This window comes from Ictidomys tridecemlineatus, chromosome 2 (genome assembly GCF_052094955.1).
Source record: "Ictidomys tridecemlineatus isolate mIctTri1 chromosome 2, mIctTri1.hap1, whole genome shotgun sequence".
NCBI lineage: Eukaryota > Metazoa > Chordata > Mammalia > Rodentia > Sciuridae > Ictidomys > Ictidomys tridecemlineatus.
Genome location: NC_135478.1, coordinates 48,350,584 through 48,370,767, shown reverse-complemented (window position 1 = coordinate 48,370,767; position 20,184 = coordinate 48,350,584). Strand labels below are relative to the sequence as shown.

Here is a 20,184-nt window from a genome sequence, read left to right as displayed (position 1 = left end):
GGGTGGAGTTGGATGCCAGGCCTTTGAGCCTGATGGGCTGCCTGGCAAAAATTTGCTCTGGGGTGGGGGCTCTTTGAGCATCTCCCAAACTCCTGTCCTTTGTTCCCTGGATGTTGGGGAGGGGGCCCCTCCCTTGGCCCTCATCCTAACCCCCCACCCTAGGGTCTTCCCTCTGGCTCTTTTTTCTTTTCCTGGGAGTAAGGGTGGAAAGCTGCCAGAATGGAATACAGGTTGGGGGTGGATCTGTAGCAACAGGCTGGCCCTGGAGAAATGGCTGCTGCTCAGGGCTAGAGGTTTCAGCAGAGTTGACTCTTTCCTCCTCCTCCTTCCTTTCAGTAAAGAGGGTCTGAAAACTAGTAGGGGTGGGGGATGGGGTTTGAGGGATGAGGTCTCTGAGCTGATGGCTGGCTATCACCCATTGGCTACAATCAGCTGGATCTTCAAAAAGCTCTCCATATTCAGGGCTTTGCCCCTCTGACTGTGAAAGGGGAGGAGGTCTGTAATCCAGTCTTACCCTACCTTCATCTGTCCCTAAGTGTGCCCAGTTGGATGTTATTAACATCCATCTTTTGTTAGGGTGTCAAACCCTGCACAAAGCATTTTATATGTATTGCTTTACTTGATCCTTAATCCTAGCAGATTTTAAGATGGAGGAACTGAGGCTCTGAAAGAGCTTTGGCTCCCAATCACTTATAAGTGATACATAAGGCATAGCCCAGAAATGGCAGAAACAGGTTTTGAATCCAGGTTTTTTTGTTTGTTTGCTTTGTTTTTTGGCATTGGGGATTGAACTCAGGGGCGTTTTACCTCTGAGTTGTTATATTCTTAGTCCTTTTTATTTTTTGAGACAGTGTTTTGTGAAGTAGTTGAAGGTCTTGCTAAGTAAGTTGCTGAAGCTGGTCTTGAATTTTTTTTTTTTTTAATGGGTGCTAATATCTCCAAGCTGTTTCCTGATGAAAGAGTGTGAAGTTGGGGGAAGTAACCCAAAGTCCTTATTTAATATTTATTTTTAATATTTATTTTTTAGTTGTAGTTGGACACAATATCTTTAATTAATTTATTTATTTTATGTGGTGCTAAGGATCGAACCCAGAGCCTTGCACATGCTAGGCGAGTGCTCTACCACTGAGCCACAACCCCAAAGCATCTTTAATCTTCTTGCAAGCCTCCCAAGGCACTGAGATTACAGGCATGAACCACAACCCCAACTTAAACCCAGCCATTTTTCAAATGGCTAAATTGTATTGCCTCCTGTTTGGGCTAATTGTCCACCACTGCTTCTGATAGTAGCTTCATGGTATCTAAACTCCTGGTGGAGCAACAGAAGTCACATTGAAAGGGTTGGGGGCGGGGGCGCTGTGGTTGTGGCTCAGTGGTAGAGCACTTGTCTAGAATGTGTGAGGCCCTGGGTTCAATCCTCAGCACCACGTAAAAATAAATAAATAAATAAGAAAGGGTTGGAAAAGGATTTGCTTCCAGGATACAGCCAGGGCCCCTGGAAAAGAGGTACAGCAGAGAAGCTGGTCCTCTTAGACCTGCCCCTACTCTGCCTCCCTTGAAAAAGGTGGCTTTACCTATAGCTCAAGTTGGGTTTTGAATTACCTGGAAACAGGAAGAAAAGACCTAAAGAGGTGCCTTGTAGTGGTAGAGTCACCTTTTTCTTTCTGATGATTGAAGCCAGAGGCTTGTCCCATATGCTTCCCAGACCTAATGCTAGGGCTGTGGAGGAGGCCAAGAGGGACTCCTGCTGCTCAACAAAGGTCAGAGCAGAGACTGGTAGGTGAAGACAGTCATTTGGAGAGGGCCTACAGCTATTGCTGTGGGGACAGGGGACTCCTTGTTGTTGGTTTGCTTCCTTTGCCACAAGGACAATGATCTTCTCTCTTTAGGTTTATATCATACAGGTCACCGATGGCAACCATGAGTGGACAGTCAAGCACCGCTACAGTGACTTCCATGACCTGCATGAAAAGGTAACCCTTAGGAAGTGGGAGCCTGTGTCTCAGGGATTGGGGATTTGGAGGCCAAGTTCCCATTGTGTCACATGTTAGTTTTAGGGCAAAACCAGCTCTTCTAAAAAATCAGTTTATTAATGTAACTGACAAAAGAGCTTGTGGATCCTAGGAGTTTGGCTCCAATATGAGACAATCCATAAGGAGATATTTGAATTTTGATTTTAAAATTGCCAGTCCTAGCTCAGATATGAGATAGTTTCCCGGAGAAGGGACAGGTTTGAACTTTTTCCACCTAATATAGCTATTCCAGAGCCTGTACTTTAATATCAGGCTGTGATTCCATTTCTTGCTTTTAGAGAGAGCTGCTTTTCCCTGGGTCATTTGCAGTGAGAATGTTTTAAAACACATCACTGCCTCAATTGGTTTTCATCTTGGTTTGAAAAAGATGGCAATTTTAGGGGCCCAGAAGTGTTGCTTTTCTGAATATCTGCAAAGTCTCCAGATGGAATTCCTCATCTGGAATTGTATTGATATCTCTAATACTAAATTCCAAGTGCATTAGATAGGTCACCAACCCTGGTACTGCTGCCAGGAGGGACTGTGGAAGTTAACGACAAGTGCCTGCCCTCTGCTCCTCACCTTGGTCTTTTATAGGCACAGAGCCACTTGGTATGTGGTTGATATGCTTGTCTTTTCTTACAGCTTGTTGCAGAGAGAAAGATTGATAAAAATCTACTTCCTCCCAAAAAGATAATTGGGAAAAATTCCAGAAGCTTGGTGGAAAAAAGGGAGAAGGATCTGGAGGTGTACCTCCAGACTCTGCTGGCTGCCTTCCCTGGCGTGGCCCCTAGAGTGCTGGCCCACTTCTTACATTTTCACTTCTATGTAAGTTCCTCTTAGGGTTCTTGCCTTTGCCTACAAACCCACACCTACCAAAACTCAAGGCAACAAACCAATGTAGACCTAGACTTTGAGAAGAGGGTAGTCTAGAGTCTGACCCTAAGATTAGGATGGAGAACATCACTCTGCCTAGGGATGGATTATAAGCAGAAACACACTCATTGGCTGATTTGCCTAAGTTTGAATGACTGTGGCCACAGAGGTTTTCCCCTACAAGATTTTGTGTGTGCATGGTTTAAATCCAGGGTCTCATACATGCTGGGCAAATGCTCTACTATGAACTATATCTCCTTTTCTTTTTTTACTTTATTTTGAGACAGGTTCTCACCAAGTTGCCCAGGCTGGCCTTGAACTTGTGAACCTCCTGCCTCAACTTCTTGAGTAGTTGGCATTGTTGGGCCACCACACCCAGCTACCACAAGACATTTTATTTAATAAAAATGGCCTGTAGGTATTTAAGCCAGATTTCCATCCAAATGAGTTGAGCATGGATCAGACAGGTGATATCTGGCATAGACTATTGTTGAGTTGTTAATTTATAGCCCAAGATAGTTTGTGATCAGTCTATGATGGCAGAGTATTGCCATCTTGGCATATTGTCAGGGTCTGCATTGCCAGGTTGCTGATACTTTCCTTTAAAGGGAGGGTATGCCGTAGAGCAGCACTGCTCTTCCTTCTGAGCAGAGGAACAATCGTGGACCACTGGGAACAGAATAAGTTATCAAACCTGAAGAAGGACAGTTTGACAGTGTGAGACTGAAAATGTTAAAAACTCCAGTAGTTCCACTTCCGGAGAATTTATTCTAATGAGAAATCCAGGAACTGCAAAAAAGAATATATATGAATAAAGGTGATCATTCCAGGTTTTGTAACAAGATACCAAAGAGTCCAAAAGTCCAAAGAGAAGAGGTTTAAAAAAAAAAAAAAAATGAAAGGGTACAGCCTTATGATTAGATAGCATGATGCTAGAAAATGATGGTGTAGCTCTGGATTTGTTGATGTGAAAAAATAAGTATATTATATGAAAAGAACAGGTCATAAAACAAGATATAGACTAGAATTTCTTTTTGTTTTCAGTACTGAGGATTGAACCCAGAGCTTTGCATGTGCTATGAAAGCACTATACCACCTAGCTACATCCCCAGCCCTTCTTATTTTTTGAGACTGGGCTTACTAAATTTTAGAGGCCTGCCTCAGCCTCAAATCCTTCTGCCTTAGCCTGCTGAGTAGCTGGTATTATATGTGTGCCACTGCACTTGGCTCTAGGGTTCTTTTAAAAGAAAAAAGTTTACATATAAGAAGTTCTGGGGGCTGGGATTGTGGCTCAGCGGTAGAGCTCTCACCTAGCATGGGCAGGACCCGAGTTCGATCCTCAGCACCCCATAAAAATAAAGGCATTGTGTTGTGTCCATCTACATCTAAAAAATAAATTAGAAAGAAAAGAAAAAGAAATTCTGGGAGGTTATACATTAAAAATGCTAGGAGCAGTTTTCTTTAGATGGTAGATTTTCAGGTAGTTTGCATTTAATTACTTTTCCTCTTATGTGATGAAAATAGGAAAAAACCCACTTCCTATTCATTCTCCCCTCATGGGAAGGAATGTCTGGGTCACAGTCAGGCCCAGCCCACTCCTTTAAAATACAGCTTCCTTGAAGTCATTGAAAGGAAGACATCTGAACCTTTTGGGAGATACTAAATAAAGCCTGGAGATTTGGCATTTGATGGTGGTTCTAATCTTGAGCCACTAAGCTGGAAGAACCATGTGGGAAAAGGGTGGCAATTACTGCTAGTGTATGTCTCTGTGTTTTGGATTTTATCTAGCATATACCAGCAGTTTATGTGGTTAATACTTTCCTTTTGTAAGCATTTTTTAAAATTTTCTTTTTGAATATTTTTTTAGTTGTCAGTGGACCTTTATTTTATTTTTTATGTGTGGTGCTGAGAATCAAACCCAGTGTCACACATTATAGGCAAGCACTCTGCCTCTGCCACTGAGCCATAACCCCAGCCCCTTACTTTTTTTTTTTCTTATGTGAGAAAAATTACATTCCTTATGTGAGCCTTTGAGACAAACTTTATTGGTTAGTATTTTAGTATTTTACAAAGTACTGAAATTTTAAAAAAAGAAAACTTTGATTTCCCATTTAAGGATGAAGCTATATAAGCATCTTGTCAAAGTACAACTTGTTTAAGATCTATGCATCAAGCTGGGTGCCATGGTGCACGCCTATGATCCCAGCAGCTTGGGAGGCTAAGGCAGGAGGATCATAAGTTCAAAGCCAGCCTCAGTAATGGCAAGGTACTAAGCAACTCAGTGAGACCCTGTCTCTAAATAAAAAGGGCTGGGGATGTGGCTCAGTGGTTGAGTGTCTCCGAGTTCAATCCCCAGTACTTCCCCCCTCCAAAAAAAAAAAAAAGAAAAGATCTGTGCATCAAGACTTTTAAAAAAAACAGGGATTGAACCCCAGGGCACTTAATCACTGAACCACAGCCCCAGCCCTTTTTATATTTTATTTTGAGACAGGGTCTTGCTAAGTTGCTGAGGCTGCCTTTGAACTCACAATCCTTCTGCCTCAGCCTCCGGAGCTTCTGGGATTACAGGTGTGCTCCTCTGTACCCAGCTTATTAAGACCTCTTGATGGCTACTGGAGACATACCCAACTCTGAGCATGGAAAGGCCTAAAATGCTTTTTTGTTACTTCTGGGGTTCTGGTTTGAGGCATGTTCTTGGAGCAGTTTTGACATATTTGAAATGCTATTATCAAATAGGTCTCTAGGTTATATAAATCCAAGGATTTAGAGTGATTGACCCTTCATTAGATTAAGCCAGGTCTCTCAACTATGACATTATTGATATTTTGGACTGGTAATTCTTTGCTGTGAGGAGCTGTCCTATGCATTGTTTGGCAGCATTCCTGTCCTCTCCCAACTGGGTGTAAGTAGAACTCCCCCATCCAGTTGTGGCAACTAAAAATCTCTCTAGGTATTGCCCAATGTCCTCCAGGGGAGCAAAATCACACCTAGTTGAGAACCACTGGATTAAATCTTCATTTGAGCTTGAACAGATTCTAATAGCATTGTCAGCTTTTTCTCCAGGTGGAGGTCTCTCTAGAAAATATTTCTCTTAACCTTTGTACCATTAGTGTTCATTTTGGAATTGTTCCAGTTGTGTTCTACCTCTTGTGTTGCTAGTTTTGGACAGGGTAGGCCCAGAGAACCTTGTTTGGCTACAGTGTGGATTGCTTCTTAATTGAGACATAATTCACATACCATAAAATTTACTCCTTTAATGTGCACGATTTAGTTGTTTTTAGACTATTCACAAAGTCATACAACCATCACCACTGTCTAATTCCAGAATATTTCATCATCCCCAAAGACAACTCTATTCTCCTTAGCAGTAACTTTCTATCCCTCCCTTCTCCCTAGCCATTGGCAGTCATTAATCTGCTTTCTATCTCTGAGTTTGCCTATTCTGGACATTTCACATAAATGGATTCATACCAACATGGCTTTTTGTAACTGATTTCTTTTATTTAGCATTATGTTTTCAAGGTCTATTCCTATTATAACATGAATCCTTAAGTCTTTTTTTTTTTTTTGAGAGAGAGAATTTTTTAATATATATTTTTAATTATCGGCGGACACAACATCTTTGTATGTGGTGCTGAGGACCGAACCCAGGCCGCACGCATGCCAGGCGAGTGTGCTACCGCTTGAGCCACATCCCCAGCCCCCTCCTTAAGTCTTTATAACGGAGTAATATCATATATATTATTGGATAATAATACATTTCCATATATAATAATATGGTATTATGATCATACATATAATATGTGTTATATATAATATAGTATACTATTGGATGATAATATGATATTACTATCATATCCTATGGATAAAGGGAATGCCTTATCCATGGTATTACTTTCCATCATTGTACCCAAAGGCATCCATAGTCCAAAAATATTAAATGGAAAATTCCAGAAATCAACAGTTTCCGAGTTTTAAATTGAGAATCCGTCTAAGTGGTGTAATGAAATCTCATACTATTCCTCCTGGGACATGAATCATCCTTTGTTTGGTGTATCCACGCTATATAGGCATCACTTAGTAGCCCATTAGTCACTTAGTAGCCATCCCAGTTTTCAGATCAGTCTTCAGTTTCATAATGCTTGTGTTCAAGTAAGTTTTATTTTACTTAATAATGGCCCCAAGGTACCTGAGTAGTGATGCTGATGATTCAGATATGCCAATAAAAAGCTGTGAAATACTTCCTTAAATGAAAACTTTTATCACATTATGTAGTTAAAATTGTTGGGTTTTATACTGGGAATTGAACACAGTGGGTCTCTACTACTAAGCTACATCCTGAGCCCTTTTTATTTTCAGACAGGGTCTTGCTAAATTGTCCAGGCTGGCCTCAAACTTACAAACTTCCTACCTCAGCCTCCTGAATTACCTTTTCCAGCTTAACTAAGTACTTATTAAGCACTGTGCTATAACTTTTGCTGTTTGAGATGCAGCAGCAAAACTACCAGGGATTTCATTTTACTTCTTCAAGGTTTCCTGATTAGAGAATTCATTTTTACTGTAGATGTTAGTAAACTCAGCATATGATCCCCCCCCCTTTATTAAGTTTAAAACTTTTATCCTTTTATTTATGGAAGCACTTTAAGACTTCTCTTAAACTGGTATCATGACACACTCCTATAATCCTAGCTACTCAGGAAGCTGAGGCAGGAGGATGGCAAATTCAAGGCCAACTCTGGCAATTTAGCAAGTTCCTATCTCAAAAAATGAAAATGACTAGGCATGTAGATCAGTGGTAGAGTGCACACTTAGGTTTAATTGCCAGTTCCAAAAAAAAAAAGACTTCTCAGGCTGGGGTTGTGGCTCAGCTTTAGAATACTTGCCTACCACATGTGAGGTCCTGGGTTCCATCCTCGGCACCACATAAAAATAAATAAATAAAATAGAGGTATTGTGTCGAACTATGACTAAAAAATAAATATTTTTTAAAAAGACTTCTCTTTGACATATTTGAATTACTAGCATCACTAGTCTCACACTTTGAGAGACTAACTTTCTATCTAAGAGACTAACTTTTCTAAGTAAAATAAGGGTTGCTTGAACATAAGCACTTCAATATTATGATATCCAAGATGGCTACTAGGTGATATGTTATACAGTGGGGATGCTGGGCAAAGGACTGATTCATGTCCCAGGAGGGACAGAGACCTACAGCATAAGATTTCATCACCATCATTTCAGTACCACACTATTCCAAATGGTGTGCAATTAAAAACTTCCAAGCTTATTTCTGGAATTTTCTTTTTAATAACTTCAGATTGTAGGGGCTGAGGATGTAGCTCAAACGGTAGCGCGCTCGCCTTGCATGCGTGCGGCCTGGGTTTGATCCTCAGTACCACATACAAACAAAGATGTTGTGTCCGCCAAGAACTGAAAAATAAATATTAAAAAATTCTCTCTCTCTCTCTCTCTCTTTTAAAAAAAAAATAGTAATTTCAGATTGTAATTGACCATGGGTGACTGAAACCACAGAAAATGAAACTGGTTAAGAGGGATCTACTGTATAAATTTTTGTGTGAACTTATGTTTTCATATTTGTACAATATATGCCCGGAAATGGGAGGCTGGGTCATAGAGTAACTCTGTGCTTTGATTTTTGAGGAACTGTCAAATTATTTTCCAAGGTTAATGCATTTTTATTCCTTCCAACAGTGTATACATTCTGATTTCTCCATATTCTTGATAACATTTTTTCCTTTTTATTTTTATTTTTTGGTGCTAAAGATTTAACCTAGGAGTGCTTAACCACTGAGCCATATCCCATTCCCTCCTTTTTTAATGTTTTTTTTTTTTTAATTAGTAATAGGTGGACACAATGTCTTTATTTTACTTTACATGGTGCTGAGGATTGAACCCAGTGTCTCACATATGCTAGGCTAGCACTCTACCTCTAAGCCACAACCCCAGCCCACTCATCCCTTTTTGTTTTTTATTTTGAGACAGGGTCTTATGAAATTGCTTAGGACCTCACTAAATTGCTAAGGCTGGCCTTGAACTTGCAATCCTCTTACCTTAGCCTCCCAAATCCTGGGATTACAAGTTTGCACCACTGTGCCTGGCTAACACTTGTTCTTGTCCTTTTTTTCAACCTAGACAGTCAAGTAGATTTGAAGTGATATCTCATTGTGGTTTTGGTTTGTGTTTCCACAGTGATTAATGATGTTGAACCTCTTCATGTGCTTATTGGTCATTTACATACCTTCTTTGGAAAAGTGTATTCAAATCCTTTGTCCTTACAAACATTATGTTACTTTTTTATATAGCCTGGAGTTGTTTTGTTTGTTTTTGTTTTTCAGTACTGGGATTGAACCTGGGGTGCTCTACCACTTGTCTCCCCAGCCCTTTTTATTTTTTATTTTGAGATTGGGGTATTATTAAGTTATTGAGGCTGGTCTTGAACTTGAGTCATGCTCAAATCAGAATATGCTCAAGTCATAGAGCTACAGCCTTAATAGTCTGTGGTTGTTTATGTGAAACTCAAGCCTTTGTTCAGTGGTATAGTGCTTGCCTAGCATTCACAAGGTCCGGGGTTCAATTCCTAGCACCACAGAAAAAGAAAAAGAAAACACCTCTGCGCACCAACAAATGATCTTGGTTGACAGTGTCATGGCTGATGAGTAGATCTGTAGTGCTTTTAGGTGGATGAGTGTTTTGATTTTTTAATATAGCTAATATTATTAGTTGGCATTTTTATTTGGGTTCAATGAATGTCTATTTAATTATTTATTTGTTGTCCTGGGGATTGAACTCAGGGGCGCTTAACTACTGAGCTACATTCCCAGCCCCTTTTTGTATTTTATTTAAATACAGAGTGCCACTGAGTTGCTTAGGGCCTCACTAAGTTGCTATGGCTGGCTTTGAACTTATGATCCTCCTGCCTCAGCCTCCCGTGCTGCTGGGATTACAGATGTGTGCCTCTGTGCTCAGCCTAATGAATGTCTTTTTAAAAGATGCACTTCACTTGAGACATTTGTGTCACCCTAAAGTGTTTCAGGTCTCTTTAACACAAACGAAGTAGTAGGGCATGTGAACAGCCTCTTATCCCCACAGGTGACTTACCTAGGAGTACTGGCAGTAGCTAGGCCTCAGTGGCCACCAAGGTCCCCTTTCTCCTTCTCCCTGTAGAGGCCTGACTAACCACAGCTTTGTCTACAACTTGACCAGAGGTGGCTGGTGCTCTAGGTTTTTTCCTGTTCCTCTGGTTCAGGCTGCCCCCCACAGTGAAGGTTGGCCCAGGAAATCAAGTAGAAAGTGTTGTAACAGTGTGAGCTTACTGTGCCCCAAAGAACAGGGAGAGAAGTTATTGCACTGTTTGCTGTTGAGATGGCTCAGAAGTGGAAGGTTGCTCCCTTCTTGCACAAGCCCTTGACCCTCACCATCTCCCAGCTTTGTGTACCTTCTGGAGGTTCCAGCCTTATCCTCTTAGCAGAGTTGGCTTCCAGGGTAATTTTTTCTTCAGGTTCTTTCTGAGCTGATGGCAGCTATCTAAAGAAATGTGTAGTGAAAGGTGAAGATTGTTTAGTACTGTTGATAGAAGAGGGAGGTCTTTTCCTGTGAGAGACCTCTGGGAGCCTGTCACATATACAGAGTCTGAAGGCTTTTGAAGTTGCTGTTGGGGAACTGAGGAGGGCACAGATTGACAGCCCCTGTGACCTCTTAGAGCCAGGTGATATGACTGCAGAGATTTGTAGATAAGGTTTGGTTCTCAAAACTGTTCATGGAGGTGCAAGCTTCTGGATCATTCTATGTTCTGCCTAATTTTAAGGTCTTCACAGCTGCCAAGGAAAATGTAATTGAGTTACAAGAGATTGTCAGGCATGGTGGTCCATATGTATAATTCCAGTGGCTTGGGAGATTGAGGCAGGAGAATCATGCATTTGAGGACAGGCTCAGCAACTTAGCAAAACTCTTGTCTCAATATAAAAATTTAAAAGTTCTGGGGATATAGCTCAGTGGTAAAGTGCCCTTGGGTTCAATCCCCAGTAACCAAGAAAAAAGATGTTACAAGAGACCGAAGTTGAACCTGAGTTACCCTATAGTCTCTCCTGTCACTCCTAACTGGAACCCCTACCTTTTGCCGGCCCTTTCACATTTGTCTCCTTACCCTACCAGAAAAGTCCCTTAAAGCTGGGCTCTTGTCCACTGAGGATTAGAATGGGAGAGGAGTGATTCTTACATTATGTATAAATTGAATTTTAAGCAGATTAAATAAATAAATCACTTTTTTAAAGATATCTTAAATGGCTGAGAGAAAGACTATTTTTATAATTTTGGGGTGGGGAAAGAGGCCTTATAAGTCCCAGAGGAAAAGTATTATAGGTTAAATGACATAAAAATAAAAAATCTTACTATATCAAAACCACCTGAATAAAAAAGTAAAAGGCGTACACAGGCTGGGAGGAAATGTTTACAGCATATAAATAACTATTCAGGTAGCCATGATGTATAAAAGATAATAAGAAAGAGACAAACAACCAAAGAGAAAAACAGGAAAGGGACACTCTGTCTCCTGCAGTCTGGTGCCTCTTACGTCCTAGAAACATGTGAATTGCATATCCTGGTGGCAGCAATGTTCCCATGAGTTATAAAGGTAATTTTGTAGCCTCCATCTGGATCTGTTTACAAGAAGCCCTATTAGCTGCCATCTGTCAGTTAAAATTCTGACCTGTGGGATGTAAGGGTTTGGGGCTGAGTGATTTGGGAGTCTTTGCCAACCCCACAGTTACCCACTGAAGTGTGAAGTTATTGGTTGTATACAGGGAGAGCCCCAGGGCAAGAGTTTGAGTGTAGCTTTACTAGTTTCAAACAATATAAAATTGAAGAGTCACAGTACCTCCCTTACCTGTTTGTTCATGTATTTAACAGGGCTCAAGATAGAAACTTCCACCCGGCCTACCAGCACACATCTGTAATCCCAGTGGCTTGGGAGGCTGAGGCAGGAGGATCATGAGTTCAAAGCCAGCCCCACAACTTAGTAGACCCTAAAGCAACTCAAATAAAATATTTCAAAAAGGTCTGGGAATGTGACTAACTGGTTAAGCGCCCCCTGGTCTCAATCCCTGGTATCCCCCCAATAAAACTTCCTCTGTAGGTCTTGGGAGGATTCAGTGAACCAGAACCAACAACTACTCAGCATTACCCAGTTGAAATTAGAGCACAACTTGTTAGCTTTAATTTGTCTGAAGGCTTGTCCTTGTCATGCTTCCTTCATCACATCATTCAAAAAGAAAATCTTTCTCACTGCTAACCCTGGGACTAAGTGACACTGTTGTGAGTCTGGAAAGGATGAGTCTAGGAAGAGAACAGTGTCCACTTTTTATCCAGACACATGTAAAACATGGGAGAAAATAGAAATGGTCATTTCCAGGGAGGGTTGGCCCTGGGAGATCCTAGATCACTAGGATGATAGGAAATCCTATTTCTTTTGGAAGAAAGGAATCTTTTTATTATGCCCTCTCTTAAGTACTCCAGACCCAGTTTTGGGAGCTGTTGGCTTCCTGCAGCCACGTTCTGTGGGCCTCTTGGGCCATATTACACCCCACATTGCCCTTGTGAACCTGGACTTTCAGCATTAGTTTGGTTTCCTGGCTTTTGAGCAGCCCTTTTAGGTATCCACTTAGTTTCCCTTCCTAAGCTTGTTTGTTCATTATAGGTTTAATTTGTTCACTTTAGAGACTTGGTACTACAATAGCAGGGAGGGTAGATTGGGGTCATATGCAAATCCCATGGCTGTGGGCAGGTGGAATCTCTAACCATAGGTTTTGTTTTCTTTGCAGGAAATAAATGGCATTACTGCAGCACTGGCTGAAGATCTCTTTGAAAAAGGTATGTGGCCATTGGTCCTTAAAGTGCTTGGTACAACTTACATACTTTTACTAGGTGGCTTGGAGGCCCAGGGTGGCACAAAAATCAATCTGTTGCGTCCTAGCCAGGGCCATTTCTTTGGGGGTGCCTAAATTCTGGCCCTGGCCCACAGCCAAGCTTGCCTACTTACTTGCCCTGCAGGTGAGAAGTGATGCTTCACCTTAGGATTCTCAAGCCCCCGTGGTGGGGTGCTGGAAGGTGGGTTGTAGGCGACCCTCTTTTCCTGATTTGTCTTTGCCAGAGAACATGGTGACAGTAGATAATATGTAAGGAGCATGCCCTGTATCATCCAGCCCTGTGTTTATCATCCTTCTGCCTTCCCCCTAGAGGTTGAGGTGTGAACACCGGTGGTTGGAGGCTTGTGACTTGCTTGAAGTTACATGACTAGAAGGAAGAGCAGAACAAGAACCAAATGCCAGTTAGTCTGGCTCAGTAGCCATCTTGCTTTCAGGCTCTGTGCTGCTGGCATGTTAGGCCTGTACCTAACCCAAACATCTGCCTTTTGTAGATCACAGTGTAGGTCTGTTGCCCAGAACCAATGCCTCTTATCAGCCTTATCCTGGCTCAGTTACTTAGATCTTGACTTAACCTCACTCTGCAGGGTGACTGCCCAGTTGGGTCGTCCCCATGGCTCTTCCCTGTTCACATGTCCAGGGTTGCCCTGTGGCAGTATGAGCTCAGGAGGGCGACTGTTTCTGCATGCTTAGTCCCAACACCGTGGGCACACACACACATGCTTGTGCAGTGCTTGACTATTGTTGGCCTGATGGGCAGACTCCCTGGCTATACTGTGTGCTAGGGTTGCTGCCGGACACTCATCTCTCAGGGCATGGCTGTTGCAGGAGAACAGCTCCTGGGGGCCGGTGAGGTCTTTGCCATCAGGCCCCTGCAGCTCTATGCAGTCACCGAGCAGCTGCAGCAAGGAAAACCCACCTGCGCCAGTGGAGATGCCAAGACTGACCTTGGGCACATTCTGGACTTCACCTGTCGCCTTAAATACCTTAAGGTAAAGCTGCAGCACTTCTCAGTGATGGAAAGCCATTCAGTCATCTGTGGGGCCTGACAGCTAACTGGCATAGTTGTGTGGAGGAATTGTGGATGGGGCCCTTTCCAAAGAAGGCACATTACCTGGTATTCTTGGCACTGTTCTTCTGACTGAGAGCACTAGGGGGCGTCATCACCTAATATCTAGTTTAAACCTCAGCCCTAGCCTGCCTTGCTGAAGGTAGAGGTGGTCAAAGTTTCTGGCTTAGCAGCTGCTAACACAAAAATGTGGCTGGAAATTGGTGGCAACAGCATCCCTAATTTAAGCCACATCTTTTGGCCTCAGGTTTCTGGCACAGAAGGACCTTTTGGAAACAGCAACATTCGGGAACAACTCCTGCCATTTGACTTGTCCATATTCAAGTCTCTTCACCAGGTGGAGGTAAGGCCCAGACCTGTGGCGAGTGTAGGCAGGGCCAAGCCCAGAGTGGGCATTGTCTGGCTCTCATATATCTGTGGCTAGGGAACAGTGTTGGTGTCAGGGTTCCAGATTTAATTGTAAAGTACTGTTGGTTTGGGTTTTGGTTTTGGTATTGGGGATTGAACCACTGAGCCACATTCCCAGACCTTTTTTATATTTTATTTAGAGATAGGGTCTCACTAAGTTGCTTAGGGTCTTACTGAGTTGCTGAGGCTGGCTTTGAATTTGCTGTCCTCCTGCCTCAGCCTCCTGAGCTACTGGGATTACAGACACGTGCCATCATATCCAGGAGTACTGTTGCTTTTGGGTTTGGGATTTTGTTGCAGGAGAGTCAGGTTCGCCTAAAGGCAGACAAAAAGGGGGACTTCTCCTGTCCTTGGCCAGTCTGCATGTTTCCATTCTTAGCATGGACAGCAGCAAGCATTTAGAGGAGTAAAGCACTATGGTCTGCTGCTTCTGAGCCTCTCATGGCGTCAGGGAATATGCATCGTTCAAATAGAAGTCCTGGGAAGTCATCCTGAAGGTCAAACAGAGCCAATTCCAAGTCTTTATTTGCCAAGACAAAGGACTTTGAGGGTTCCCAATTCTGGAGTCACCCACACTAGTGAGAAATGATTTGTACTCCTTGCTACTGGGCTCCTTAGTTCTCAAAACTTAACTTTTATTACTTTTTTTAAAAGAAAATGGAGCCAGGCACCATGGCATACACCTGTAAACCCAATGACTTGGAAGGTTAAGGCAAAAGGCTTGTAAATTTGAGGCCAGCCTAAGCAACTTAGCAAGGCCTTGTCCCAAAATAAAAAAAATGAAGACCTGAAGATGGAGCTCAGAAGTAAAGCACCCTTGGGTTCAATCCCCAGTACCAAAATAAGTAGAGAAATATATAAAAATGAAAGAAAATGGAATTAGTAATGAATAGTAAAAGCTGTTTGAAATGTTTTCAAGCATAAGTGTCCTAAACTTGGCTTTTGCATTCAATCTGAGTCCTATGCCTGGTGAATACTCCTTGATTGAATCTTCCCAATAGCCCTGTGAAAGGGGCACTTTCATTTCCAGTTTACAATTGAGGAAACTGAAGTTTAGGAGGATGAGGGATTTTGGCCAGGATCACACAATTAAGAAGAGGAAACTGGAGTTTGAATTTAGCTGAGTCTGGCTTTAGAGCCTGTGCTACCCATTGACCTATTCTGCCTGTAACTATCTAGGTTTGCTTCAGACCTTGAAGGCCATTCCTCTTTAAGGAAACTTAGATATGAACCTCAACCACTGTAGGCTGAGTGAGGCCTGGGGAATAAGGAAAGCCTACCCAGCCCCATTCAGCAACTTGGGGCTCTGCTGGTCTGATTGTGGGTATGAAGCCCTCAGGGGCAGTGTGCTTGGTATTAATTTCTCTCCTCATTACAGAACAGTTAAGGCAGTAGGGTGGGACTGGGTAAAAAGGAGGATTGTGAGGGCCCCTTGTTCCCTAGCACTGGTTTCCATGATCCACCCTTTCTGACCACCTGCTAATCCCCAAACAGCCCTTACAGATAAAATGGAATTTGTGGTTCACTGTGAGTCTTAGACTCTAGACGCCTTTCTTGTAGATACTTCAGAGAATGTTTAGTCAGCTCTAAATAGCATTAGGAAAAAGGAAGGCGTAGATTTTGAGTCACCTCCTGCCTCTTAAGAATTTGGGCTGCCCATTGTTAGGCTTCCTTTGTGTATGCATGATGAACACCCCTTCCTGGGACTTCTGATAGAGCCAGGATTTATTACTGAGACACAGACTTTTTTGTTGTTGTTGATCCAGATAAGTCACTGTGATGCAAAGCACATCCGAGGGCTGGTTGCCTCAAAGCCCACCTTAGCCACGATGAGTGTCCGCTTCTCGGCAACCTCAATGAAGGTAAGCTTAACCTATTTCCTACCTGGGCACTGTCTACAGGGCAAGGTCTTGGCTGTGGTCCCCACCACTGAAGACAGGTACCAACAAGGCCACATACCAGAACCCAGAGGTTAGACTTTCCCCGGCACCTCCCAGCACTTGATAACCCCTGAGACCCTAGCCTACATCTTCATCAAAGATCAATATTGTTAACAAGGGCTGGGGTTGTGTTGGTGGCAGAGTGCTTACCTTGCACGGATGAGGCACTGGATTTGGTCCTCAGCACCACGTGAAAATAAATAAATAAAATAAAGGTATTGTGTCCATCTACAACTAAAAAAAATATTTTTAAAAAATATTGTTAACAAGACATTTTAAGGAACTTGGTTTTTTCCTCCAAAAAAGAATTTTAAAAGGCCACTGTTTTCTAGTGAACAAACTGTGAAGCTATACAGGTAACAGTTAGATTAATATAACTGTTCCTCAAAGCCTAATGAGGCCTTGCTTAGCATTTATTTGTGTCTTGTCCTCCATGGACTTGAAGTAGAAGGTGAGGTTGCAGAAGTGCTGGAACCAATTGAGAATGTAGGAGGTTTCTTTTACCTTTTCATGGCTTGCATCTTAGTAATGTTAAAATCTTTCCCTGAGTATAGAAAAAGCATAAGGTGGCTAATTTTATGACTAAGGGTATCTGATTAAGATTTGGATTTGGTAAAAATTCTTTTTCTTAAGGCTGCTGACTGCAAAGAGGAAACTGGAGAGAATAAGAGCATTGGGCCACCTTGTCCCTCTTCAAGGCATTCCTTGCTGCCTGGATGAAGGAACCTGGGGTGATCCTTACAAGAGGAGAGGTTTTTATAAACCTCAAAAATCAAGCCAAGAGCCAGGCCCAGTAGCACATGCCTGAGATCCCAGTTACTCTAAAGGCTGAGGCAGGAGGATTCCAAGTTTGTGAGGCCAACCTGGGAAACTTAGTGAGATCCTGTCTTAAAAAACATCTCAGTAGTAGAGCACGTTCCTAGCATGCATAAGAGCCTGAGTTCTCAGGTACCATGGTAAAAATATTTTTAAAAGGTCAAACCAAGGAGGTCTGCCTCTCTCCCCTGGTGGTCCCAATGCTCTCTGCTGCTACTCTTGACTTAGCACTGATTTTGTCCCTGTGAAGTAATGGTTAAAAAGACCTGCTCGCCACAGTGAAGACCACTCTGAAAGCACAGTTGCCTAGCAACACTGTGAGTTTGGACCTTCAGCCTCTGAGAGTTAGCCAGAAAAGGCATCACTGAGTGGAAGAGGCCCCTGGGGGCTTGAGCAACCTTTGCTCCCGCGGCAGAGGAACATATTTCAATCTGCCGTTAGTTGCTAAACCTTTCAGTTATTTCACAATCGCTTAAAGACACATGCATCAAAGCCCTGTTTAAATGCAAGCTCACTTCCACATGCTAAATATGCTCCAGTCCTTCCTTTAATTTTGCAGCGATAGTGTTCTAGTTAGTGTTGCGTGAGGGCCTGAGCATAGTGCTTAACAGATGTTCTTATTCAGGAAGTCCTCGTGCCCGAAGCCTCAGAATTTGATGAGTGGGAGCCAGAAGGCACAACACTTGAAGGCCCTGTGACTGCTGTCATCCCCACATGGCAGGCGTTGACCACTCTCGACCTGAGCCACAACAGCATCTCTGAGATCGACGAGTCTGTGGTATGCTTGCAGCAGCCAGTGTCATAGGCCTCTCTGGCCTAACCAAAGCCTCAGGTTTGGTTGACTTTTCTGGAAAGACCACAGAAAACCTGTAACCAGGTCCCTAAGCCTTCCCCATAATTTTTATGTTAAATTTCAAAATAAGAATCTTTATAATTGGTAAGGTAATACTTAGAACCAAACAAAGCATATTAATTGCATGTACGTTTGTTATTTCTAGAACCACAGTAAGTGATGACACACTTCTGAGTAGGCACAAAAATCACTCCCTGTGTTACAGATGTGCCCATGTAAAGATGACATCCAGATGGTGTTAGGGCAATGGGCATATGATTCTGTCTACACTTCTCAGTGGGAAGGAGAGCGGGGTTAGAAGAAATGTAGGCTCCTTCCTCTGTCTGGGACATTACAATTTGTCATTTTTCTAAACCAAATGTTCTGTAAAGCATTGGCTATTGTTCAGCTCTGGAGTCCCTGTATGCCTTGAATGTGCTAATGTGTGTGCAACAAGAGGTGTCACATTGTTGGCCCTGCAGGGACAGCCTGCTGGAAGTCTGTGGTCAGAAGAGCCCCAGGTTGCCCAGCCACCATGTGCAGGGTCTGTAGGATCCAGCCTCCTCCTAGAATAACATTGGTTCTTCTTTTGTTTCGTAAGAAACTGATCCCAAAGATTGAGTTCTTGGACCTGAGTCACAATGGAGTGCTGGTCGTGGACAACCTGCAGGTAATGTCTGTGGAGATAATTTCTGCCTATACAGCTTCCCCCAAGGTCCTGACCTCCTGGGAGGTCAGGGGGTGGGGATTGCCACCTTCCCTTGAAGGATCCTATGATAATGCTGGAGTGATTGTTGTCCTTGTTCCAAAGAATTATAAATGATGAATAAATACAAGTGTGATAGAGATGGTGAACCTCCATCCTGAAGACAGGCAGGCTTATTTTCAGTTCTCATCCCTAACCTCCCTGCTAGGGCTGTTTCTGGGCTGTGGCACATGTGTAGGAGAAAAGAGGCTTCCCTTCCTAAAAATTGTCAGAGCAGACAGATGGAACTGCCTTGTATAACTAGTTCTGATGGAAGGGCATCTATCTGTCATGTCTCTGTGGAGGCCTAAACTCAGCCACTGCCCTGTTCTCAATGCCGCTGCAGCACCTGTACAACCTCGTGCACCTTGACCTGTCCTACAACAAGCTGTCCTCCTTGGAAGGCGTCCACACCAAGCTGGGGAATATCAAGACCCTGAACCTGGCAGGCAACCTCCTAGAGAGTCTGAGTGGCCTGCACAAGCTGTACTCCCTGGTCAACCTGGACCTCAGTGACAACAGGATTGAGCAGGTGAGCCACATCCCAAGGAGCTCTCTCTGGGCTCTGGGATTGCCAGGCTTTGGTGTTGATCACTTAAAGAAAATCATTAAAATTCCTTTCATTTAAAAGAGGCCATCCAATGTGTTGTCCTGTTGCTGAAGTGTTAGAAGGGACCAAAGGGAATGGCCAAAGGGAAATGCACTCATGCCTTGCAGATGGAAGAGATCAGGAGCATAGGCAGCCTCCCATGTCTGGAGCATGTGGCCCTGCTGAATAATCCTCTGAGCATCATCCCTGACTACCGGACCAAGGTGCTTGCTCAGTTCGGAGAGCGGGCTTCTGAGGTAAGCCCCACCACCACCACCCTCCTGTGCCACCAGTGGATCCCAAAGAGATAGGATGGAGTCCAGGTTCACATGGGCAGACTGAGGCAGGATTGTCCATTGTTCTGCCCTCACTTGCTTCAGAAGCTCACCTGAGAGCCTCTCATTTGGGAAATCTGCTGCACCCCTCTCCCATGGGGCATGTCAGGGAGCTTCTTGCCACATCTGTCTAGAGCTTCAGGCCAGGAGGGCTCACCTGGAGAACACATAGGCTCAGACTCAAAGTATGGAGAAACTGTTTTCAGCTTTTAAAAAAAAAATATGTATATCATTGCTAGCTGGGCATGGAGGCACATTCCTGTAATCCCAGCAGTTCAAGAGGCTGAGGCAGAATGATCACAAGTTAAAGCAGGTTAGTGAAGCCTTAAGCAACTTAGCAAGACCCTGTCTCTAAATAAAACGTGAAAAAGAGTTGGGGATGGGGCTTAGTGGTTAAGAGCCCCCTGGATTCAATCCCTAGTACCAAAATAATAATAATAATAATAATAATTTGTTAATTCTAGACAAGGAATAGAAAAAAGATACTTAAAATAATCATGTTTCCTGGAAAACTTCTGGCCACGCTGCCTGACTGTTAAGTCCAAGGGTTTGTCCATTTTTGCTAGTGTAGCCCAACCCAATGCCTGCTGCCTACTGGCTCTGGTTCTCCAACTACTACCACCA

The 20,184-nt window shown here is 43.1% G+C and overlaps 1 protein-coding gene across 4 annotated transcripts in view; it reads left to right on the top strand.

The window, feature by feature from the left end:
• Positions 1 to 20,184, top strand: part of Nisch (nischarin) — a 36,158-nt gene that overhangs the window by 1,185 nt on the left and 14,789 nt on the right. For all 4 annotated transcript variants that reach the window (XM_078038495.1, XM_078038494.1, XM_013361098.4 and 1 more), the window contains exons 2-11: positions 1,890 to 1,973; positions 2,658 to 2,840; positions 12,725 to 12,773; positions 13,655 to 13,818; positions 14,143 to 14,238; positions 16,070 to 16,165; positions 17,685 to 17,837; positions 18,493 to 18,561; positions 18,983 to 19,168; positions 19,354 to 19,482. In XM_078038495.1, the coding sequence (XP_077894621.1) occupies positions 1,890 to 1,973; positions 2,658 to 2,840; positions 12,725 to 12,773; positions 13,655 to 13,818; positions 14,143 to 14,238; positions 16,070 to 16,165; positions 17,685 to 17,837; positions 18,493 to 18,561; positions 18,983 to 19,168; positions 19,354 to 19,482 (1,209 nt within the window). The remainder of the gene's footprint in view (positions 1 to 1,889; positions 1,974 to 2,657; positions 2,841 to 12,724; positions 12,774 to 13,654; positions 13,819 to 14,142; positions 14,239 to 16,069; positions 16,166 to 17,684; positions 17,838 to 18,492; positions 18,562 to 18,982; positions 19,169 to 19,353; positions 19,483 to 20,184) is intronic.